The sequence below is a fragment of the Myxocyprinus asiaticus genome, chromosome 1, assembly GCF_019703515.2.
Source record: "Myxocyprinus asiaticus isolate MX2 ecotype Aquarium Trade chromosome 1, UBuf_Myxa_2, whole genome shotgun sequence".
Classification (NCBI taxonomy): Eukaryota; Metazoa; Chordata; class Actinopteri; order Cypriniformes; family Catostomidae; genus Myxocyprinus; species Myxocyprinus asiaticus.
The window spans coordinates 25,214,014-25,237,333 of record NC_059344.1 but is presented as its reverse complement, the minus strand read 5'-3'; the positions used below and the strand labels follow the sequence as shown (position 1 = coordinate 25,237,333).

General features: G+C 39.9%; 1 protein-coding gene across 7 annotated transcripts in view; it reads right to left on the bottom strand.

Moving 5' to 3' along the window:
* LOC127411375 (transcription factor SOX-6-like) overlaps window positions 1-23,320 on the bottom strand; it is a 167,869-nt gene that overhangs the window by 124,997 nt on the left and 19,552 nt on the right. For 5 of the 7 annotated variants that reach the window (XM_051647601.1, XM_051647387.1, XM_051647177.1 and 2 more), the window contains exons 3-4: window positions 20,997-21,067; window positions 10,660-10,710 (exon numbers count right to left, since the gene is read on the bottom strand). Coding sequence is in view for 4 of the 7 variants with exons in the window: in XM_051647387.1 (XP_051503347.1) it covers window positions 10,660-10,703 (44 nt within the window). In the remaining 3 variants the exon portion in view is untranslated. The remainder of the gene's footprint in view (window positions 1-10,659; window positions 10,711-20,996; window positions 21,068-23,320) is intronic. The other 2 variants (XM_051647760.1, XM_051647680.1) reach the window with 1 other exon arrangement.

Sequence of the window (23,320 nt, the reverse complement as noted above, 5' to 3'; positions counted from 1 at the left end):
ACATATTAAACAAACACACGTTTTGAGCTGGCAACTGAAGCCATTCAGCAGAGGGCTAGTGGGAAGAGTGACTGAGCAATGAGCAAATTAACACCACTTCTGTTTGTCATCAAACACAGAGCAAGCCGCAAAACTAATGTATTTATGGCCGAGAGCATGGCAATGTACAACACAATGTATGAGGCCATAAGAAAGAGAAAATTGAAAGCAAACTATATGATAAAACACAAAAGAGAATGTCCACATACTGTCTCCAAAGAGCATGTGCTCTCTGACAGAGAGGAGGTGAATAATCCAGGGAGAAAACAGAGACTGTAGCATCTAGTCTTTGGTAACATTGTATCAGGCACAGAGAGACTTAAATAAGCAAAGCAAACAGAGAGAAGGTAAATAGGTGGTGAAGGCCAGACAAATATTTGATAAGTAGATAGGTATTGTGGCAGTGTGTGACGTGTGGCACAGCTCTTCCCTCCTCCCTCTTTCCCTTTATCCCTCTCTCTCCTCCTGTCCCTTTTTCTGTGTGCAAGGCAGCAGATGTGTCTTTCACAGCTTGCGGAGTGTGCAACCGATCTGCAAACAATAGCTAGCCACTGACAAAGGTCATGTTTCTCAATATGCGTGTTATCTGAGGCTGAAAAACAGGGAGCACGCAGCTAGCCCATGCTCGCCGCACGTGGCCCGACATCGCGAGGCACCCTGGTGTCTGTGCGAGAGGTTCTGTGTGTGTTTTAATCTCTCTACTACAATGCTACTTGAGCCTTTTTAATAAGCCAATTACACAACTTTAAGCCACCTCTCTGACCTGTGTTAAGCTAACAGTTGGTGTAAACAAGTGCAATCCTATTAACCTAATAATATACACGGAACCAGGCTGCTGCGGCCAGCAGATCATGTGCTAAAGCCTCTCTGAGACTTAACTACAGTAAGTTTTGGCTGTCTGAGCAACCGAGTGCTGTGGCTCTGAACTTTGTGCTCCCGAATAGGGTCATAAGTTAATCCGCAGAGCACTTGTTAGAATGGAGGTGCTATTTAGATAGCTTGCATCAACCCTCTCCACTTAGACACCTGAAAACAAACACGTCCTCTGTCATTACATTAACACAAATTTAAGGCAGGAAACTCTTGAAATGAACTCTAATTAGAGTATTAATAGACCCTCCCAGATACAGAGAAACATAGATAGTGACTACAGTATCTCTATACTAGCGCTCTAGCTAAACAATTGTGCTTGACGAGCTTGCTTCATTTCATGTGGTGGCACTTAACTTTCTAACTGTTCCTCTCGTCATCACAGAGGAAAAAAACAAAACAAACTTAGGGATTTATTTTTTATGAATCCAACTTCTAAGTGTTTCCTCTTGAAATTGAGAGCTGCATTATTCATAAAAGTGCTGCATTTTAAAGGAACAAACAACACGTTTTATGCAGCGTTATAAAAGCATAATGCCGGCAGATGCGCCTTCTGTTTTGTTCTGATATCACCTCCACAGCAAATGGAGACAGTTTTAGGGTAAATATTTAACAGTGGGCCATTTAGCCAGATACAATTTTAGCATGTGGGGAGCGTGTATATGTGTACTTGTGTGTGTCAGGTCCATTGACAATTCAAGCACTGTATTCTTTTATATTAGTCTGTAAGTGAAAATGTCCTTATAAATACAGTGAAACGTGTTAAAAACTGACTTGTGAGGACATTAGAAGTGTTTTGTGCTATTTGAAAGGTTGATAAATCAGTCAATTCATGTTTTAAAATGTAATGTCAACAAACTTCAGTGAGGGTTAGGTATATGGTGTAGTAAACATCATTATCTTAGTATGAATTTCGTCTATGTGGGGTCCTAATATAGCTTCTAAGGGCTGTATGTGTGTACTATGTTAGGTGATTTGACTCTAATGCTGTATGTAAGGCCCCCTCGAGTCGAGGTTCCTTTTATGACAGTGTTCCGGTGTTTCTGCACATCAGCGACATGGCAGTCCAGGAATAAGACTGTAAGTTATAAACACTGCTAAAATATAGGGGGCTTCTCAGGCTTAGAGCTCTCAAGTTAAAATATCAGAAGCTCACTGCTTTGGCTACAGGGGTAAAAAATGGGAAAAAAAAAAAAAAAAAAGAAAGTTTGTGAGTGACAGGTTAGGTAATTTAATGCTACCACTTCACTGGGCCCTCCACTTTTAAGCCACTCAGCATCTCTTCCCCAGTTAGTGGGCATGTGTCTCTCTGTAATGTGGTATGTCACAATATGAGCTCAGGAGTCAAGTACCTCTGTAAGCACCCTTGCTATTAAACTGTTGGGAGAGCAGCTTGACAGGCAGAATGAGCTATATTTCTGTACGTGTGTGTTGTGGCAGGTGAGCAAGAGACAGACACAGTGGGTGTGGCGTCAGGCCTCAGAGAGGCATTTATTGGAAATAATAATAAACATAAAATGTTTAAAATGAGGAAGAAAGTGTCCATCGGGATAAGTGTCCAAAATAAAGGAGGATCTGGCACCCTTGCGGTGAATGGGGATTTCTGAAGGATGTTTGGTGTTGACAGGGTAAGTTCCATGTAAAATGGGCAGTGTCCAGTGGCCGCAATGTGCTCCCCTTCTTCTGGGATGCGAGGGCAGGTGGCTTCTTTGGTGGCCTGTCTTCCCAAGGCCGCAACATGTGAGGAAAAGGTGGAACGGCATCATGGCCCATCAGCCGCAAAGCATGCTCCAATCCTTGGTGGTGCATCTAATTTGCATTGGAGGGGCCGATGTGTGGGTTTGGTGATGCATCTAACTCGCACCGGACCCTTCCCGCTCCGTTCCTAGAACTGCAAGGAAGCTAGTGTGTACAAACAAGGAGATAGAAGCCAGCTCCCAGAGGATAGACGTGCTCTGCATTTTTATGGCAGTGGTGATGAGGCTCCACTGACATCCGCTGCCCAAACGAGGCTCGTTAAGTTGCACCTCACTTCTCTCCTGCCCACTCCCATTGTAAACCTGGCTGAAAGACAGCCTGAAGAGGCGGGGTGACGATAACGAGCGGGAGGGGCAGGTCATTCCGCCACGGTTTGTATGTACAGGTTTGGCTATACTTGTGAGGTCTTTTTTAACTTTTAAATGTCCTCATAAATATAGTGAAACACATTGAAAATCGATTTGTTGGGACATCTGAAGTGGTCTACAGGCTCATACATCAGGCAGGGTTGACAAGCAACAATGCTAAAGTACTCACTTTAAGCTCACAACAGAATTTCCCACTTCAGTCTTTTTCTGTGACACCATTCCTCATTTTATCCCCACCCGTTTTTCTCAGGGTTTGCATCATGGTCACAGGCCAAGGTTAGGGCCAGCTGGAGAAAATATCTCATGTTGAGCAATTTATAAAGTCCCAGCATTTCAGCCACAGGAGAATTCCACTGGCTGTGTTTCCAGTTAAAGCACTGGTGACAATACTTCATCAGATGACCTGGCCAGAGACTCCACCATATTACACACACACACACAAATATACACTCAGGGAATAAAACAAAGGCACCATAATGGGGCTTAGTGTGTCTTAATTTAGTTCGCCCCTTTCAAGCGTGCTATTATTTCCGGCTAATGGCATCCAACTGGCCCTGTCTCATTACTTGAGTGGGTCTTGAACAAGCCTCTCGTTTGATACAGTTAGAGTTAATGCACTATGAACAGATACACTGCTAGTCATCAGCGATCTGCATATTCAATAACTTCCGTAATTACAGGAGCAATTCATCAGATCCAATCTGATTGCAGAGGGGAAGAGAGAGAGAGTTAGAGTTAGAGAGAGAGAGAGAGGAGCAGAGAGGCTTGATTCCTGGAGGACACAAGCCTAATCATAAAACTAACATGATAATTGAAATCTAAATTGAAAGGGTTGGTGAGCTATGCACAACTGTGTCAAGGCAGAGAGAGTGGAAGTACTCATGGCTTGAAAGCAGAGGAGAGGCATAAAGATGCTGATGGAGGGAAAAAGAGAGGGAGGGAGGAAGGGAGGGATAAATGAAATTGCTCAAGGACCAGTGAGTCATCACAGGGCAGTTTTCTTAAGCCTCACTGTGTCGGGCACTGCAAACGCCAATCATCAAGCATTTGGCATGTCACAACATATTATTGTGAGCCAGAAACAGTATGGATGTTAAGGTAACATCTGAGGCAAATTCACTTTCAAGTATGTTCACTTTAGAAGACATCAGTTTGACTTCTTTTCAGTCAAAAAGTTTCTTACATTCTTCTTTATCTTATTACTTTTGAAAGAGCTACCGTAAATGCAAGTTTCCTCTGAGACCACTTAAAGTTTTCAGAATTTGGAGAAGCCCACCGGAAAGAGAAAAAAAAAAAAAAAACACAAATAAGATCTCGTTATTATCGCAATTATTTATTCTAGACAGCAATGAGAATACATGAAAAGCAAATGGAGATCTTCTCCTGCTTTTCAAATGTTTCTAGTTAGAAAAATATTGTTCATCAAATTCCTCCAAGACCACATTTTCTGGGCTATGCAACCCACGTTATGCTCTATATTTTTACTGTATTATAACATTTGTCCCACTTTATTTTTATTTACCCTAAGCAATTTTAAGAGAAATGTCTAAGACAGATGCTTAGTAAGAAACTTTGTAAGCAGATCTTTAAATGAAAATTCTGAGAACCTCATTAAGTATTCTGAGCTAGGAAAGACCAACAATATTTTCCTCTTGGGGTTCACCTTAAAATTTAGGAAAGTATGAGAGGATGCAAATCTGCTGTGTGCCAAAAAAGTGGGGGAAATGAAAAAAGCTCCATTGACAGAAAGTCCTAAACACCTGTGTTCCAGGCTGGCTTTACTGAGAACTGTTTTCCATACCAAAATCGTATTAACAATAATCATATCAAAATGTCATTCAGATCTGTCAGGCTTTGTGCTGAATTCACAAATTATGACCTAATGGTCCAGAGACATCATATCAGAAAACAAGACCTTCTTACAATTGTCCTGCAGGTGTGTGGAGGAGTTCATGATGTGCTCAGATCACTTCCTTTCCTATGGCCCTCTCAACCATCGTCATGCAAAGCAGAGAGCTTTGCAATCTCTCCCATCTGCTGGGCTCCTCCTCAGCCCTCAATAACAGTTACTCAGTAATGCCAAATTCATTAACCTGTGCTGCTGTTACAGTGGCCCTAACCATAAATTAGGTTAATGTGAGCGGACATATTCCACCACTAATAGGGGATATTAAAATGGACGAGGAACACGAAGGGACGGAGATTGTAGATCATAAACATATTGTCCCTGACAAAAAGTGTTAATGGCTCTTTGTTCGTTTTTTACTGCATGACAAATGTTTTTGGAAGGACATCAAAGGGTTTGGAAAAAATAATAATGATGTTAACTTAGATAATTACTAACGTATAAATATTTTAGGATTAAACGGTAACACTTTAACTCTACTGATTTATTTATTGTCTAATTTTACTTGTCCTTTAGTAAAGTCACACTCTGATGCTATTTATTAAAAGACATGATACGACAACACCGGTAAGCTGCCTGATAAAATGTTCAGCTAGCATAATTGTGTCAGAGTAATATTCAGGCTTTCTACATCTTCTGACCAAATTAACTTCCATGACCTTTTCTGCGATTATTGGATATCATTTTTAGAAATAATTTTATAGAGATTACATTCACAAAGAGCAATTTTAAGCCAAAGAAACATTTTAGAGTTAAGCATAACTAAAAACATTTATATTCACTACAGATATTTCTGTGACTGTTCCCTGAATATTATTTATGGACACACATATTTACAGTATGTTTGACAATTACAATAAATATAGAAAGAAGTGCAAGCAGGAAAACTGCCAATGCCCTGGTTTTCTTTGAACAGAAAGCAGTAGGAACAAACAGAGCAGTGCAAAAACCTGTTTTCTCCTGTTCGCTCTATCCATTGCACAGAGGACAGAGACGGGAATGACTGGAGGCTGTCCAAACATCATCCGACAGCTCCTTCTAATTGGAAAATGTATTAATCTAGTTGGTGTTTATTCAGAGTCAGTTAGGAACAAGAAGCTTTTGGCCATGGACCACTTTTGTTCCTGCTTCCTCACCACTTTCCTTGGCTCCTCCTCCCTGCACCTCCCATTTCTCTTATTCCTTCTCCTTTCAATAAGTGTTGAGAAGAGCCAATCTGCAGGTCCCATGTCCACCACTGCGCCGAAAAAACAGGACACCCACAACTAACTGCTATTGTTCAGGAGGACATTGACCTTTGTGGCCCTTCGGATTACATGGTGATCTCACTTCTCTTCTATCCTCCAGCAGTCTTCCCAAACAACTCTAACTAAAGAGCCTATTAGGCCAAAATTCCACTTTGTTGTTAAAAAGGATCTTGTCCTTTCAGAGTACTCGCTCTTTCGCTTCTATTTTTCAATCAAAGGTGGTGGAGGAACACAAGTCCATTGTTCCTCTCGCAGATGGAAGCTGGAGTTACTACGGCAACAGCTTTAATCCCTCTTTTTACCACCTTTCTTTATATTATTGGCCCATCAAGTGGTACCTTTTAACTCAGGAGCTAGAGGGGCCAGCGGCAATGCTCCCTCTGTCTAATTAGCTGTGATTCTTGCTGCACAGTTCATGATGAGCTAATCGAACATTTGCAAAATAATGACATACCGGGAGCAGCTATTCCCTCTCCTGAGGCCCCGCTGTAAGAATAACAATAATGATTCTATTATCGAGGAGCGAACATTAAAATGCCGCTCTGCCACCACAACAGAAAAAGGTAATTGTTCTGGTATTGTCCACACAATCAACAACCTATTGTTGGTGACTTGAAAAAATTAAGGCGCAGAGATTGGGTGCCAAGGTGATTGGTCTGCTCTGCCATGCAGGGCCCATGCAGAATTGTCTGGCAAAGAAAGCCCTTGATAGACCACTGCTTGCCCTGAAAAAAGGGGCTTGGATGAAGACAATTGCCTGGCTTTTCGAAAAAATGCTCTTTCTCTCTTGCTTTTTGTGTCTGGGCCTCTTTCTCTCACTGCTTAAATAACCACCAATCCGCATTAGATCCACTACTATTCATACAGTGAATGAGGCTGGGCCATAGAAGAACATCTTTCAGGAAGCTTAGGTAGCCTCCGTGTGCTAGACCCATGAAGATCTGAGCCTGTTTACACAGAATAAAGAAAGCGTTTTATGTTGATCTTAGTTTCTATATAGAATGAGGCAAAAATGACCTAGAATCATCCATTCACATTTCTTGTGTTGGTTTACTTGACTAATGCTTAATATCGACAGGCCCTGGTTCAAATTTTTTGGCTCAGCTCAGTCACAAAATAAGGCTCATAAACAGAACTCAAAAATGTCAATGAAGTGACTGATGGCTATAAACAAAATAACTAACCATAGAGAATAATATCAATAAATCATCAGCATGCATGGCAAATGAGCCAGAAGTACTGGAATCCGATTAAATCACAGCACATTAAAAACGTAAGAGATTTTTTTTTTTTTTTCCTTACAGATCTAGGTCATTATGGGTCTAAAAGTTTGAATAAAATCTGAAATTAGTTTTCGAAAGTGATGTGAAGGCATTTAGTCATAAGAATCCTAGTGTGCTGACTGGTGTGAGAACGGCTCTTTGTTTGTGTGAGCAGGGGCCGAGGGGAGAGGGGATGCTAAGTGGGCCCCCTTTGCCTAGTCAACCTTTAGTGTGCTTCATTTATCTTCATCTTGTTAGAGTAAATTAATTAACAATCTAGCTGTTACACACTTTCTCCTTTCATTACTTAAAATAATGGCAGCGGTGGAGGAGGAGGTCCTCTCCTCTGGGATTAGCCTGGAAGTGCTGGAGACATCTCTCTCTCTCTCTCTCTCTCTCTCTCTCTCTTCATATATCCCTCCCTCTATCTTTATTTGGCCCACCATTATGCTAAATCTCCAATCAATTCTTTGATGTGATCAAGCATAAAACGTCAGTGTCCATTATGCAACACAACCCAAGATAAATAAATTCTGCTTCCTTTAAAAATGATAATTAATATTTGTTGGAAAACAGGGCTTTAATGTTTCACTTTCAATAATACTTGAAATGTGAAATTAAATTTTAGCGTTAAAAGATTACTTTAAATAACTTTTTAAAAATTCATAGAAAGACAATGGTTAAAGAACTGATCAGCAGCTGTTTAAAGATTAAATCTCTGAACACAGAATGAAATGACTATAATAATCGCTATGTGCATTTGAATATGGATTGCTGGGGAGAGTCTCACTCTGACTAATGGTACAATACACAAATGATGATTGATAAATAAAGATAGTTACTAGAAAGTCATTTCTAGGGACTGAAAAAAACATTTTGATTTATCTCTGCTCACCCGATCTGAACAGAACTAGGGAGAAAGACAGTAACTTTTTATATAGATGAATATCTGCATAAACTCCTTATAGATTCTGTTATTACTCATTTGCATGTGACCTCACTCTGCTCCTCCAAACAAGAAGATTCTGTTACCAATGTCCAAGCAAAAAGGGCTATCCTAAGGCAACATATCTCTCCTCCAATCATGTAATATTACTTTCAACTGTAACAGGTAGTGCATTATGAGAGTGTAATGATGCATTTACTCCAGATTAATGTGATAAATCAGTTAAAGAACAGAATGGAGAGAAATGGAAATATTTGGCATGAACTATTATATATGGAGTGATCTTTATTCCGATGTTTGTGTTTTTTTGTTTGTTTTTTTGTTTGTTTTTTATTTTGTTTTTGTTTTTCTTGGTAAGAGTTTAACATCTTGAAGAATTAGTGAAGAAGTGATAAAGTGTCACATACTGTCCTGTCTCAACCTCCGGCCCCCTCCCTCCCCTTCCAGCCCTGCCCCAATGTATCTAGTTATTCTCCTTCAACAGGTGGCCACAGTCAAAGAAAATCCTCCTTTCTGCAGCATTAAAGGAGGAAGGTGGGCGGATAAAAGCATCTTGCTGACAATAATCCAGCATGCTCTGGCAGATCCTACTGCCAAGGGCAATACAAGCGGGTCACATGTCTTCGAACAAACTTGCAGCAGCAACAGGGATGTCTGAATGGACACTTACAATTTCATAACCATAAAGAGAATTTAAACATCTTGAGTGGTGTTTCTATACAGATGATCTAACTGGCAAATCGATAAAGAATGCATTTATATTTGCCACAGATTGTCCTGAAAGCATGTGATTATTCTGAAACACACTGGAGAACACTACGGTCAATGTGACTACGCAGGTCAATCAGTGTCAGTAATCTTTCAACAAAATACAACAGTGGGGATCTCTATGATACGTTTCCTTCTAATAACCTCTCATTTTCAGCACTTTAAAATATACTTGAGAGTGTAATATATACAATATGGCCAGACATATGCAATATGAACTCAACAAAAGTCTGTTTGTTTTTTTGTATATACAGTATATATAATGTGCACTGATGAATGATGCACAAGAAGACCAGGAATGTGCATTTAGAAAGTAAATAGAGTAAATTTTCGTTTCATTATGGCATTTAATGTTTAAATAGGTATGATTACTGGTGATTATTTCTTTTCTTTTCTTTTTAATCATATTTCTACAAGATATATAAATTAATCACTTTTAAATCAAGAAACATTAATTATTGAATAGTATTATTACATTTGTATGGATTCTGACAAACTGCAAAGAGAATAAAAGATTATTTTAATTTAATCAAATAAATGACCTTTTGAAAAAGATATAAAAGGGGATTCATTAGCTTTAGCAAAGTTTGGCTGACAGCAGCTTTGAAAGGCAGATGCTGCCGTTTTTAATGAGAGATCACTAATTAGGCTGGCTAGCAATTCAAGTCTAGAGAAGGTGCTTTGCACGAAGAGAGAACAGCCAATGGCTAACACACTCACTGTTATTTACTTCCACTGTGCAGTGACACACAGCAAAAATTCTTAATTAGAAGCACAGGAAGGTTGGGGGGGTGGGGGGGGGGGGGGTGGAGGGGCATCCTGACTCATTTTGACTACGGTTATAACACAAACACACAAAACAGGAAATGGTGAGAATCACGAATTGAGTGCTACCCCACCCTGACATGTCCGATCAGTGAGAGGGGAAAGTGACAGACATGTGCATGCAGTATGAGGGGTAAAACCTATCTATCATTCTCTGACTGACAGGGGTTGGTGTGGGAGGCAGAGGGTGTATGAAGGGTCTGATTATCTGCAGGGTGGCAGTGTGAAAATATCAGGGAATCTAAAGGGATAGTTCGCCCAGGAAAAAAATTCTGTCATTATTTACTCTCAAGTCCTTCCAAGCACATATGAATTTCTATCTTCTGTGGGACACTAACTAGGCAATATTTTATTCTCAGTCACCTTTTACATTCATCGTATGGAGAAATTTTTTTTTTAACAAAAGTGAATGGTGACTGGAGCTGTCATTCTGCCATCTCCTTTTGTGTTTTACAGAAGAAAGAAAACCATACAGGTTTGGAACAACATGAGGCTGAATAAATAAAGATAGAATTTTGGGGTTAACTATTCCTTTAAGCAAACACACAAACACAGATGTACACAACACTTCATCCCACAAGTTTGCTAATGCTAGGTGGTGTGATATCTGGAGCTGTGAAAGGACAGATTAATTCAGCACCCCCCCCCCCTTAGAACTTAAGCAACTAACCTCAGTAAAAAGCTGCTACGCAGAAAGCCTTCCATGTTCAGCATTTGGGTTCTGTAGCAGGAGAAATACACAGAGAGCCATTGTAACTTAGCGAATACACGTTAGCACAGCAACTTTAAAACAGTAACAGAAACAGACAAAACCACCAGCACATCCTTGACTGTCCCTGAAGCATTTTTCTCTTCCAAACCAAACTGAAGAACAAAGACGGAACAATCCCCACAGCTCCACTAATAGCTTTTCATCCATCTTTTCAGAGAAACAGACATTTGTCATTATCGTACATGGTTTTCCAGTGCTGTTTTTGATGACATGTTATCGTATGACAGTGGTTCCTGGGCGCTGCTCCTCCCAAAGCACAAAGTGTGGTGGTCCAGCTGTACACCATGTGTGGCAGGGCCACAGCAGCTCCTGGGGGCCCACATAGGGCCAACTCTGCGCCAATGCTGGGCTACGCACCCAACGGGGAAGCAGGAGCATGTGTGGTCATGATATCACCACGCACAGAGGCTGTTCTTAAAGCCTAATGCCGCAAATTTGGGAGCACATGTTTGGAAATTGGGTCCAAAAGGTTTCCATTAGTATCTGTTCTTAGTCTTTATAAGACATGCATATACAGTACTCTATGAGTGTGTGTGTGTGTGTGTGTGTGTGTGTGTGTGTGTGTGTGTGTGTGTGTGTGTGTGTGTGTGTCTTGTTAAGTAAACTGCTACACAAAAGGCAATGTAAATTACACAATGTGGTTTAAAGGGGCAACAATCTGTTTTAACTACAGTTCTAACTACGGCCTTATATTGCTCCTGAATACACATCAAACACAAAAATGCTTAAGTCATAACAGTACAAAGTTCCCAATCTGCATGGATTCTCTCTCTTAATCTCAGTTCCTCCTGGTGTGACACCTGGAGATGGTGCATTTCCAGAGCTGATTTTTTTTTCCTAAAAAATGCAATACTGCCGAAGCAGAATTCATCAAGTTCTGAAACTAATTAGCGATTTCTCTCATGATAACACCCCACTCCCTCTCTCACATCATCATCATCATCATAAATAAGAAACACATCAGAGTCAAAAGACATCCAGTCTTCTGCCTCCTAAATGCTTTCGCTTTCTTCGACATGGGTGTAATTTACCCCATGTTTCTCCCCTCCCTCTTCTCTGTCTCTCTCCTTCTCTCTCTCTCTCTCTGTGGCGAGTCGTGCTGCTGTGTTTGGGTAGAGACAAAGCCACTGAGAGAATGGAAGGAGTGAGATCAGAGAACCCCAAGGACACTGCGCCTTTCAGGCCGGCCAGCACTTAGCGGGCCAGAGGACCCGTAAGACCCACTGAGACTTCTCTTACAGTCAGGTGTCTGGGGGGATGGGAAAGGAGTGTTTTCGGCCACGGGCGCTCTGCTCACATAATACCCGTGCTGCCACAGCAGTGACAACGCGAGAAAACAACAGTAAAAACGCAACAGAGGCAATCAAGCGTGTCTCCTCACCATTCCGAAGGAGTGTTAAAAAAAACACACTCTCTTGCATACCCTCCTCTTTCACTCTCTGCCTCTCTCTCAGCAACTCTTGCTTTTGTTAGGGGGCAGAAAGAAGACAGCAAAAACACATGCAAGCTGACTGTATCTGTCTATTTCGGATAGTGTACTCTGAGCAAAGAGAGATGAGAGGTTAGATTTAAGTGCAGTTTGAATGTGAGGTCTGTTTGTTCTGCTTTAATAAAATATGCAGAATAAAGTAGAAGAAGTCGTAAACATATACAAATTTTATTACGTTTATCTATATACAACTGAACAACACACTACAAGTGTCAGGAGAGATATCTGACACAAAATTCAAATAACTGGCCCATACGGTATACAACCTATTTCTCTTTGAGTAGGAAATAGTGATTGTGATTTATACATTTAGTTTCAATTGTCCACTAAGTAAATCTCATATACACATGTTCAGATCACATTTCACTCAAATCAAAAGAGAAAAAGATAGACATTTTATTTTGCATATAAATTTAAAGCCTAAATTTTGCATAATTGTTGTTATTATTATTATTATTGTTGTTGTTGTTGTTGTTTTGCATTTTGACATTATTTTTTATCACAATTAAGCACCCCGGACAGCAATACAATTACAGTAATATTACAGTTATTTGTAATAATACATTATAGTAATGATAATGGTTATTTTTGTTGTTGTTTTTGTATTACAGTAATGAGAATTGATAGAGGTCTGTGCTTAATTTTGTAGCATGAAAATATGGGCACAATTAAAAAAATCTTAATGGTTGTAAAATAGGCTTCATTTATATACATATACATATACATATACTGTACATATGTTGATTTTTCAGGTTAAAGAAATGACCAGGATATGTTCTTGACAGTTTTCCTAAGATTCGCCCTCCTGTAGAGGGAATTATTCTGTAGTGATATCAGTAGTGATTCAGCAGTGATATCTAGTGCTGCATGAAATACAGTAACAGAGTTCATATGAAACAGTAGCATTCAAGAGATAAGTCTCTCTCTCCCACATTTTCTCACCCTCTGATTGTTGCATTACCTCAGTCATCACCTGCAGCCCAAAAAAACCCATTTTAAAAATGAAAAAAAAAAAAAAAAACTATGATCCCTGTGTGGGGTGCATTGAGGTGCAGTTTGGAGACTGGGCTGAGGAAAAAGTGACTGAGCCATTCTGTATTGTCTCAGCATATCTACAAGAAATAAATAAAGTGGCAAGGCTTAAATTTAGAACAGGCCATGTTGCAAAAACAGGGAAGATTGACATCAGTGTTAAAAGTCGAGTTCCATGCGCCTTTTTCTCCAAAGAGTCGAAGACCTGCCAAGAACCGCTTCTGCCCAAGCATAGTCTCCCACCATCTGCAACAAATGTGCTCCATTAAAACAGTACCATATGGACAACAAGCCCTTGCTATTAACACGGCTTCTGTACGGCCCGCCTCGCTAACGCAGCACACATTTCAAACTTTCAGTCAGATTGACTGGCTGAATTAATGTAGTGCTATGGAGACTGGGTGGGCTCAGGCACAGAAGGAAATCCTGGAGATTTTTCTTATAGCAGGCTCTACTTTGCTCCTGTGCTCCTCTGTGCTATCACAGTCTGCTTGGTGTTCTACAGGCGACAGGGAGGAACTGAGAGCCGGAGAACTTTATTTAGGATGACAGGAAAGACTTGCTCCATCTTTACTCCCCGACTACTTTTTATATATGGGGCCTTTGGGAAAGAAAATGCTACAAACCAACTTTAATGACTGACATCTTTAGTCTAAAGACTTTTAATTGCGTAAGAACTGCAGTGCACAAAACTGCAAATCAATTCTTCCGTGAAGATGACCACGTTTTCCTACAGCAGCCAAGATGGCACTGATTAATCCTCGAGGGTGTGGGATGTGATAATGCGACGCCATGGCGCTGTAGTGGCAACGCCCCTCCTCAGCGAATAGGAGGGAGACAGAGTTAACTCGACCCCACCCACAGACTATAAAGCGCTTCTATTCTTCAATGCACATTACGTCATAATTTGGAGGTTCTCTTCTCTCCCGCTCACAAATGTAGGGCACACACCAAATCAATTAGGCCTTTGTGGTTTTAACCCGACCCAAAGGTTCGCTCCATTTCTGTTTGTTTATTTTTCCCCTGTCACCGGCCTTTAGACACTGTTCATAATTAGAGTGGGGAAAAAAGGGCATATTTTTCTTCAGAGTGCCGCACACTGACTGGTATTAGCGGAAAAGGCATGATGTAAAAACACATTCTGTGCATTTCCTTGTTTAATAAACTGTTCCTTGACTAATAATGCAGTAAAACTCATAATCAAAAATCGCAATGACATGGCTGTGCCCTGCTTAAATTAAATGATGAAATGTGCCAAAAATAATGGCCCATGGTGTCATGTGATCTCCAGTGCTGGCTGGCCTGCACCTGAGCGCTCACTGAATGCACACTGTGCTGGGGTGACACTCAGTGGAGAAGGTTTAATTGAGGATGTAATAGGGAGTTCCGGCTTTTGTGTCACCCACATACAAATATTCAGCCTTGGCTGTGCTAAATTATGAGAGTTCTGCTTTCAATTTTCTCGTGTTTAACATTCTTCAGTGAGGATAATATTCAGATGTTGCAATGAAATCTCATTTTTAAATATGAACTATTAAATATGAACTATACTATCTTATTTTGGGGGAAAGTTAGGGAGGAGGAAATCTACTACACTGTCATGCAAAGGCAAAATGCAGTAACTACATATTTTGTCAAAATTGAGTTATGACCAGTGGGTTTGGCTCAAATATGCTCAGATTTTAAGAAAACAGATTGAGACAACATTATAATCAACATTAGGCTGGACAATCCAAAAACTTTAAAGTCACTGTTGCTTTGTACAGAGTAGACGCATAATACATTTTGGACATAAGAGAGAGAAAAAAGACCATAGAACATAGATCCTGAAATCAGTAATTTCTATAGTAAAGCCAGTGCACTTATTTTGAAGTGACTGATGACAGTCTAATTAAATTAGCATTTCATCTCTTCTCATCTGCGCCACGGAAGGTGTGAAAAGGTTTTGACAGTGCTGGGAACGCTGGGGAAAGAAAAAAAAAATTGCTCGGCCCGCAGATCCAAACATGTCTCATGGGTGTCCTCCCTTCACACGTGTACACTCACCTCCAAACAGCATTAAAAAAAGATGTGACAGAAAAGGCTTACCCCCCCACCCCCACCCCATCGATTAAATCCACCCTTTCTAATAGCAGTGGCATCCCATTCCTTAGTCTCAACCCCCCTCGTTCACCCCCAACTCAGTGCCGCCTGATTAGTGGTGAATTAATTTGTGTGAAGCAACCCAACATTAGGAAGGTGTGTTGAAAGGTGTCTGGTCATGTTTCAAATTAAACGCACTGCTGGTGAGCATTAGCACCTAGATGCCCGTCGAGGCTGCACGCCTGCCTCTGACACTTAGCAGAGAGAGAGAGAGAGAGGGAGAGAGAGACTGGATTTGCCTGTTCACACTGGAATAATTAGAACACGTCAGGAAGAATTAATTTTCTCATTTTTCAAAAGGATACACAGAAATTACCATGTTATTATATGACAGGGTGCCTGGGAGGATTGTATTAAATTTGATTTCCAGTGCAGCCCACACAACAAATTAAAGTCATAAATAAGATGGAAAGAAGCGGGGCACAGAGCATATGTTTATGGCAATGAGTGAAGCCAGTGGACCAGAAAGAACTATCAGGCCGACACTCTCTGTCTGAATGACAGCACTTGCTAATGAGGGCTTAGGGTCTCCTTTATATTAGCAAAGAGAAACAGCCACTTAGTGGGTTAGACAGCACACACTTTTCCCCTACAACTCAACCAGTTGAACATCTGCCTCCCCTAATGGACACATTACCGCATGCTTACAAACTTACAAGACCCGCAAAAGGTGAGGTCTCTCTTAACTTACATCTGAAAGACAAATCAATTAAAGCTTGGAGGCAGATTCTCATTTTGTAGAAGCTGCGGTGGATATTTTTAGTCTTGCAGCTTTAAACTTAATTTGACATTTGGGCTAGTTGATGGAGAAAAAAGTAATGATGTTAAACTACTTTGAGTCATATGTTTGCAGGTCATTCTACTCATCCATCATAATTTAAAAGCTAGATTATGTCGAGGCCATTATTTTGTCTAATGCAAGACACTTAAGTTGCTGCGTTGTAACCTGAAAACACTGCATTTATTTTAAATTATGTTTCAAGCTTTTTTACAAAATGTTAAAACTTAAAAATGACTCAAGGTGAATTACACTCACTGACCCACTAACCGTTTGGATGGGCAGCACACTTGTGAATGAAACCATGTAGGAGAATCTACCCCATTATGAGCAGCAGAGAAACATAAGCACTAATTATATCCACAGTATTCCTAGGAGTCAAGTGGTAATCAGATAGCTTCAGATTAATGGGCACGTTTAATTAAACATATATTGAAAAATATATTTCTTTAACAAGACACACTCATTTTTCTAGTAGTCTTTACGATTCCCATTAAAGGTGCACTCACTAACTTTTTGTTCGTGTCATCTTGGATTTACCGTGACACCTAGGGGTGTGGATGCAGCACCATTCAAAATCAATAGTTTTCAGTTACAGATGCCATTGTAGAAATTTGCTGTTCACAATTAGCCATGATTAATTAAATCAAAGAGTGAAAGTGTCCAATAACAAGACGGTTACTGAGATTAAGCAAGTACTATTCAGATGGTCATGTGATTCTAAAATAGCAGCCCCCATGAGGGTGCCTCTGCCCCATGTAGAATAAAACAGCTTTTATAATGTTACTGATATGACTGGAGTCCTCATCTTATTTGAGTGGTCATGATTTTATACATATGTTTCAAAATTACAATTCATTTCTTTAGGAGTAAATCTTTTTTACTCAAATACTAAGTGTACCTTTAAAACTCTAAAAATTCATCCTAATACAGGGAGTCATATTCATACTTTGGCATTCCAAAAACAAAAAACAAAAAATGTGATAAGACAAGATACATCAATGACAAACCCAACAATGACATGCACATTGTTTCTAATAAAGTCAGAAAAGTTGCTATGTGTCCAAGACAACAGAACAAGTTGTCTTTTCAGATGCTTTATGCAGGTGGCTATTAAGTACATAGTCCCTGTGCTGCCATCTTTATATATTCAATGTAATTAGTAGAAACTAAAAATATGTAATACAAGTGAAGGCATTATTTTTTTATTTTTTTATTTTTTTTTATTTTTACTATTTCTCAATAAATGTTATAAGGACTGACTGTGTAGATCTAATACATAAATTGACAATATATTTTAAATTATTGTTTCTTAAATCTGTTTTAAAGGGAGTATTTTATTAATCATGCACTGAAGATTTTTTGTGTGTATATTCTAATATTTTAAATATAATAACAACTTTGAGACAAGCACTTTTCTTAGCTTAGACACATTGACATAACATTTGAAGACTGGGTTTCGGCCTTTCTGTGCTAAATTATTTATAATTTTTCTAAAAATTAGACTAAGCGTATAAAGCCATCAAAAGGACGATATACTATATTGGAAAATCCTTGGCAGAGGCCACTGCCCCAGCCATGACAGCGTGTTTGGTATGTTAGGTCACAGCGGGGTGATTGAAGACGATTGAAAATGTCATGCTCCAGATGATCAATGATTCTCCAACAAAGCCAATCTGGTCTTTTAGAATAAACTGGCCAAAAGCAGCACAAATAAATGAGGTGAACTTCATGTTAAAAATCGATCACCCAAGATCTCAGGGGTTGAGAGGGCTCACCTACACGCATTCAAAAACAAAAATAGCGATCCTCAACTAATAACTTATGATACTCTTGTAGTCTTCCGGAGGAAACCTCATGAGAACTAATGAGAAAATGAATGGATCCTGTGTCCTAAATACTTCAGCAAGGATCTCAACCATTGCAGATGTTTGAAGTCCTTAGGACTTCCTTTCATGACAATAATTTAATTTCCAACAATTAAATCTGATTCTAAATTCACAGTGATGAAATTTTTATCTTCCATTGGGCTTGCAGGACTGAGAGAAGAGAACGGTGAATTTTTCGGTGGAGCTGATGAAATTAAAATGCCGACCCCTATTGAACAACCTCTCTGACAACAATCAAGAACAGGGTCAATGAAGAACTGTAGCTGGGAAGCGACTGTTAATAGATGGGAAAATAACCACCCAAAAGTTATTCATTTTCATTAGGGGTCCAGGAGAGCCATTTATTTAAAAAACATTTTACAGAAAATAATTCCCAGAGACACCGGCCCCATAGAGACATCAACCATGAGACACGCTAAATGCAAAATGAAGGCAGACTCCGGCAGCTTTATTAGATGAATGGCACGCACTGACAAAGAGTGTATTCTGCCTGTTCAAACAGATGCTGTCGCCTCATCCTCAGGTGTTTTCAAATGAGTTTGCACAAGAGTGATTAAACGCCGGGTGCATACATGCCACACATATGCCCAAATTACTTACTCCCTCATTTTGTGATTAATTAAACATGCAGATTAAAGTTGCAAAGGAATTTAGATTAATGAGTGTGTTAGGTCTCATAAGTCCCGTAAGCATCAGAGATGAGCCCCGTTCTTCTTTTGACATCATACTGAAACAATGTGAAATGAAGGAGACATTGGACATTGGTTTAGTTGGAATTGCTATGCCCTGCGGATAGTGATTTTTAACACATACTGACAAATTAAAAATTGTGCTTTTGGAAAAGGCTGTTAAATAACTGAAATGAGTTTTCAAATCAAGAGATTTCTGTCAGATAGTTTAGATGTCATTTAAACTTGTGAGCGGCTTTTTTCCATTTAGATACTGACTATACTTGTGGAAAAATTAGTTTCAACAAATTGCATTGAAAACAATTTGAATGTATCAATCAAATGTATAATTTTTTCACAATATGGGAAAATAAAATACTAGCTACAATTAACATTCACTCTCTCACCCACTGACCCACCCACGTGTACACACACACACAAGCCTGAACACTGACACAAAGCCAACCTGATGTACAGTACAAGGCTTACACTGTTACCCTCAGTGCTGGAGCTGGGCCAGTGCATAGGCCTGATGTTTACTGTTCTACCTCAAGTGGTCCTTTCACCTTCATTCAGCTTAACAATCAGCGTTTCATTCCCTAAATAGAGACCCGACCCAGCGACATATCAATGCGAATATCTGTGTTTACAGGACTTAGAATGGGACAGACCGCAGATGTTCTGTGGCGGTGGATGATTGTATACAACACAGAACATGTAACCTCATTCCAACCTACCAAAACCACTGGAGTTGCAACAAACATGTCAAAAACATCCTTTAAACATAGCTGAGATTATTACTCAAATACCTGAAATAATTGGTATGCCTCCAGAGGTTAATCACAAAAAAAAAAAATAGTCACATTCAGTGTCATATTTTGTCACAGTACAATTTCCCAATAATATCATAGCGCATTATCTTTCTCCGTATCGGCTCTCATTGCCGCCTATTTCAGGCTGACAGAGATATTCGGACTCTCGCCTTGTGTGACAAGCCAGGCAGACAAAAGCCGTAATCACTCCTGGCCCCTTTTGTTATTTCCCCATTCAGCTCAGCCGAGCGAACCTTACAGATCTGCTTCTCCTTCCTCTGACAGCCATTCAACATGGACTTAACACATCGGTGACACACTACAGCTGCAGCCAAAATAAAAGAGCCTGCCCCAGTGTAATAGGGCATATTGATCTGAGATGAAGCCGGTGTTTGACTTGAAATCACAGGATAAAGCTTCCGCATTAGCACGAGGCCCTGAACTTTGAGCGAGACTATGCCATTCTCAGTGGCCTAATTATGCAGGGCCAACAGTGGGACTTTCTGACACTAAAATAACTCTGTCCTGCACCTCACATTGAAGTGACATTTGAAAAAATATTAATATGAACTTAACTTTCAGGAGGCTTGTTTGCTCAACATTTCCAAGAGCAACACATTTCCAGATATGATCTTTACTACTATGCTGGAAAGAGAGAACTCCCATTTAAGACATATTGTGGAAGAAAACTGCAGCCGTATATTGACTGTTTACTAAGACCATGTCTGTGTTTCTTTAAAAGGGGCTCTTTCTTCATTACTCTGAATGCTCTTATTTAGGGAAACTGGCAGCCTGAAAGTACCAATAACATAGTTGGTATTAACATAGAGAATAGATTCCCTCTATATGCACCAATGGAAGTGTGTGTTGGAGTGGAACGTGGAGGTAGGTGCTAACAAGCAAATCGTTTTTTTTTTTTCTCTCTCTCTCTCTAAAAGACAACTTTCAATGTTTTGAAAGGACTAAAATGAAATTCAAACCATACAATCATATGTTTCAGCTTCTTTTAATCATTGATATTTAGCTTTTAACTACACATAAATGAGGAATGACACGGATGTCACTGTTTGGGAGGAAGTGTGAAAAAACCTCGGGGAGGCATGTACTACAAGTCATTCATTTGTGCTTGTGGGTATTCAACTGTTTTTCAAGCAAACTTAATTCTAGGAAAAGTGAGACAGAACAGAAAAACACACTCATTCATTTTAATCATTTGAGTGAGGCCACCATTTCCTGTGGTAGTGAAGCATGTACAGTGGTTTTATGAGTTTAAAATCATAGCAGACAGACAGAATGGATAAGACAGCAGCGATGGAGAAAAAAATCATGCGTGTCTGCGAGTCTGTGTGGGGTTTATGGAGCAATGATAAAGAAGTGATGCAGGAAAAGACACAAATTTCAATATAAAGTGCTGATTAAACTTACGTAAACAGAAAGACTTGATCCCCAGCTCCCAAAGATCACTGGTGAGTTGATTTTGAATTCATGAAAATGACCTACAACAGAACAAAGAGGAAATTTCATGAGGGTTTACACTGGTATGAGTTTCTTTATATTTGTACCTTCTTTAAAGGGATAGTTCATCCTCATGACATACCAGATATGTATGACTTTTTGCTTGTGCAGGACACAAAGATTTTTAGGAGAATATCTCAGCTCTGTAGGTCCATACAGTGCAAGTGAATGATGGCAAAAACTTTGAAGCTCCAAAAAGCACATACATGCAGCATAAAATTAATCCATGCCTTCTAAAGCGAACCAATACGTTTTGGGTGAGAACAGACCAAAATGTAACTAACTCTTTCACTGAACATCTTGCGGTCTCTAAGCCTGATCATGATTTCAAGCTCGATTACACTTTCTAGTGCTTGACGCATACGCAGAGCGCTAGATGGCACAAGGAAGTGTAATCAAGCTTGAAATCATGATCGCCAAGGAGACTTCTGAAGTCAAGATTTGGATTAAACCACTTGAGTTATATGAATTACTTTTATGCTGCTTTTTATGTGCCTTGCATTGAATGGACCTACAGAGCTAAGATATTCTTCTAAAAATCTGGGATGCCATTAGGATGAGTAAATTATAGGAGAATTTTCATTTTGGGGTGAACTATTCCTTTAGGAGTAACAAGGAGGCAGAAGATGAGTGTGTGTGTGTGTGTGGGGGGGGGGGGGGGGGGTTGGGGGGGGGAGAGAGAGAGAGAGAGAGGATGTTAGATGAGTGAAGAGAGAGTGCTGGCAGGCAGTCAGAGGCCCGGCAGATGAAGTTAAACAGTCATAGCGCTGTATGGACTCCAGTTAGACTCTGCTCTCCCTGAGGGATTCAGTCCTAGACAATGTTTAGAGTCCACTTCTCTAATACCTCATTAATCTGTCCCTGCACTGTTTGATTCTACTAATAAATGGCTTTCATACAAAGCACTTGTTTTCTCTCATTTCTCTCTCCACGTCTATTACACTGCAGAGCACTAATGATTTATTTAGTTACACGCTCAGCTAGTTCTAGCAGGTCTTCTGAGGTCCACCAGCAACGGCAGCACTGCCAAGGAAACGCAAACAAACAGAGGAAGACAAACCCAGTTTCACCATCATCCAACCATATGTGTATCGTTACATTTCCTTCATGTGACAGAAGGAGATGTAGAAGGAAGACAGTAAAGGAGAGAGAAAATAGTGCTGCACAAATCTCACTGATGTTCATTTCTCCACATTATTCTGTTTTTCACAACAAGCGGGAATCTCATTACCAACTGATTTATACAATTAGCCTGCCTCAGCATCACCAATTAAACAAGGTCACGGGGGTTTGAGGTCACAGCTAATTGATTCGCCTGTAATTTGTGCCATCTTTGTCTCCGCTAGCAAGCCAAGAACCATCTATATGTGTCCTTCGTTTTCATCCGAGCGCTGAACTATCCAACTGCATGGACTAAGTAAATGGCTGCGTGGGAGGGTGGGTTAATAGAATAAACTTAGAGATCTTTGGTCTCCAATGGATCTGAATGTGGCAACCTTGAGGCTGAAGGTGACAATGGGAGAAAAGAGGCAGGAGGTCTGACCCCATGTGAATGGAAAGCTGTTGTCATCTTAATAGCACCTCTGAGCTGACAGTCTGTTCCACGTTCTCAAAGGACCATGCCATTGCCTGCCTGTGTCCCCACACTGTCTCACTGTTCACACTGCACACACACACACTCACAGTGTATTTGTCTGTGTGTGTGCACTCACATACATTTTTCACAAAGCTAGAGCCAGCTCTCATTTGGGAGAGAGAGACATACACACGCAAACCCCTGACAGGGGTGATAATTCTATAAACGCTTTTCTCTTTGTGAGCCATACAACATATGACTAATTCCTGTTGTGCTTTAATACATAGGGGGCTGTTTCTAATGCAGGGGGTAAAAAATAAAAAGGAATTTGAAATTATAATTTGATGCTAATTGAGAAAAATGATGAAAGTAACAAGCTTGTGAACAAGAAAATAGTGCAATTTCGTATTCATGCTTTATTGAAGCTAATCATTTATATGGATGAAGAAAAACTTTTGATTGTGAATAATAAGACAATGCTATTGTCTTAAAAATAGAAATAATTAAACCAATGAGATAAACCTTAACCTGTGATATAAGCGACTTTTGACAGTCCTGGATTAAATGTGCGAGCAGGACTGCACTCACACAAACCGATCATGAATTCATTGAAGAGGATTCCAATCAGCACCAGCCTGTTTTTATTAGTCACCGAACA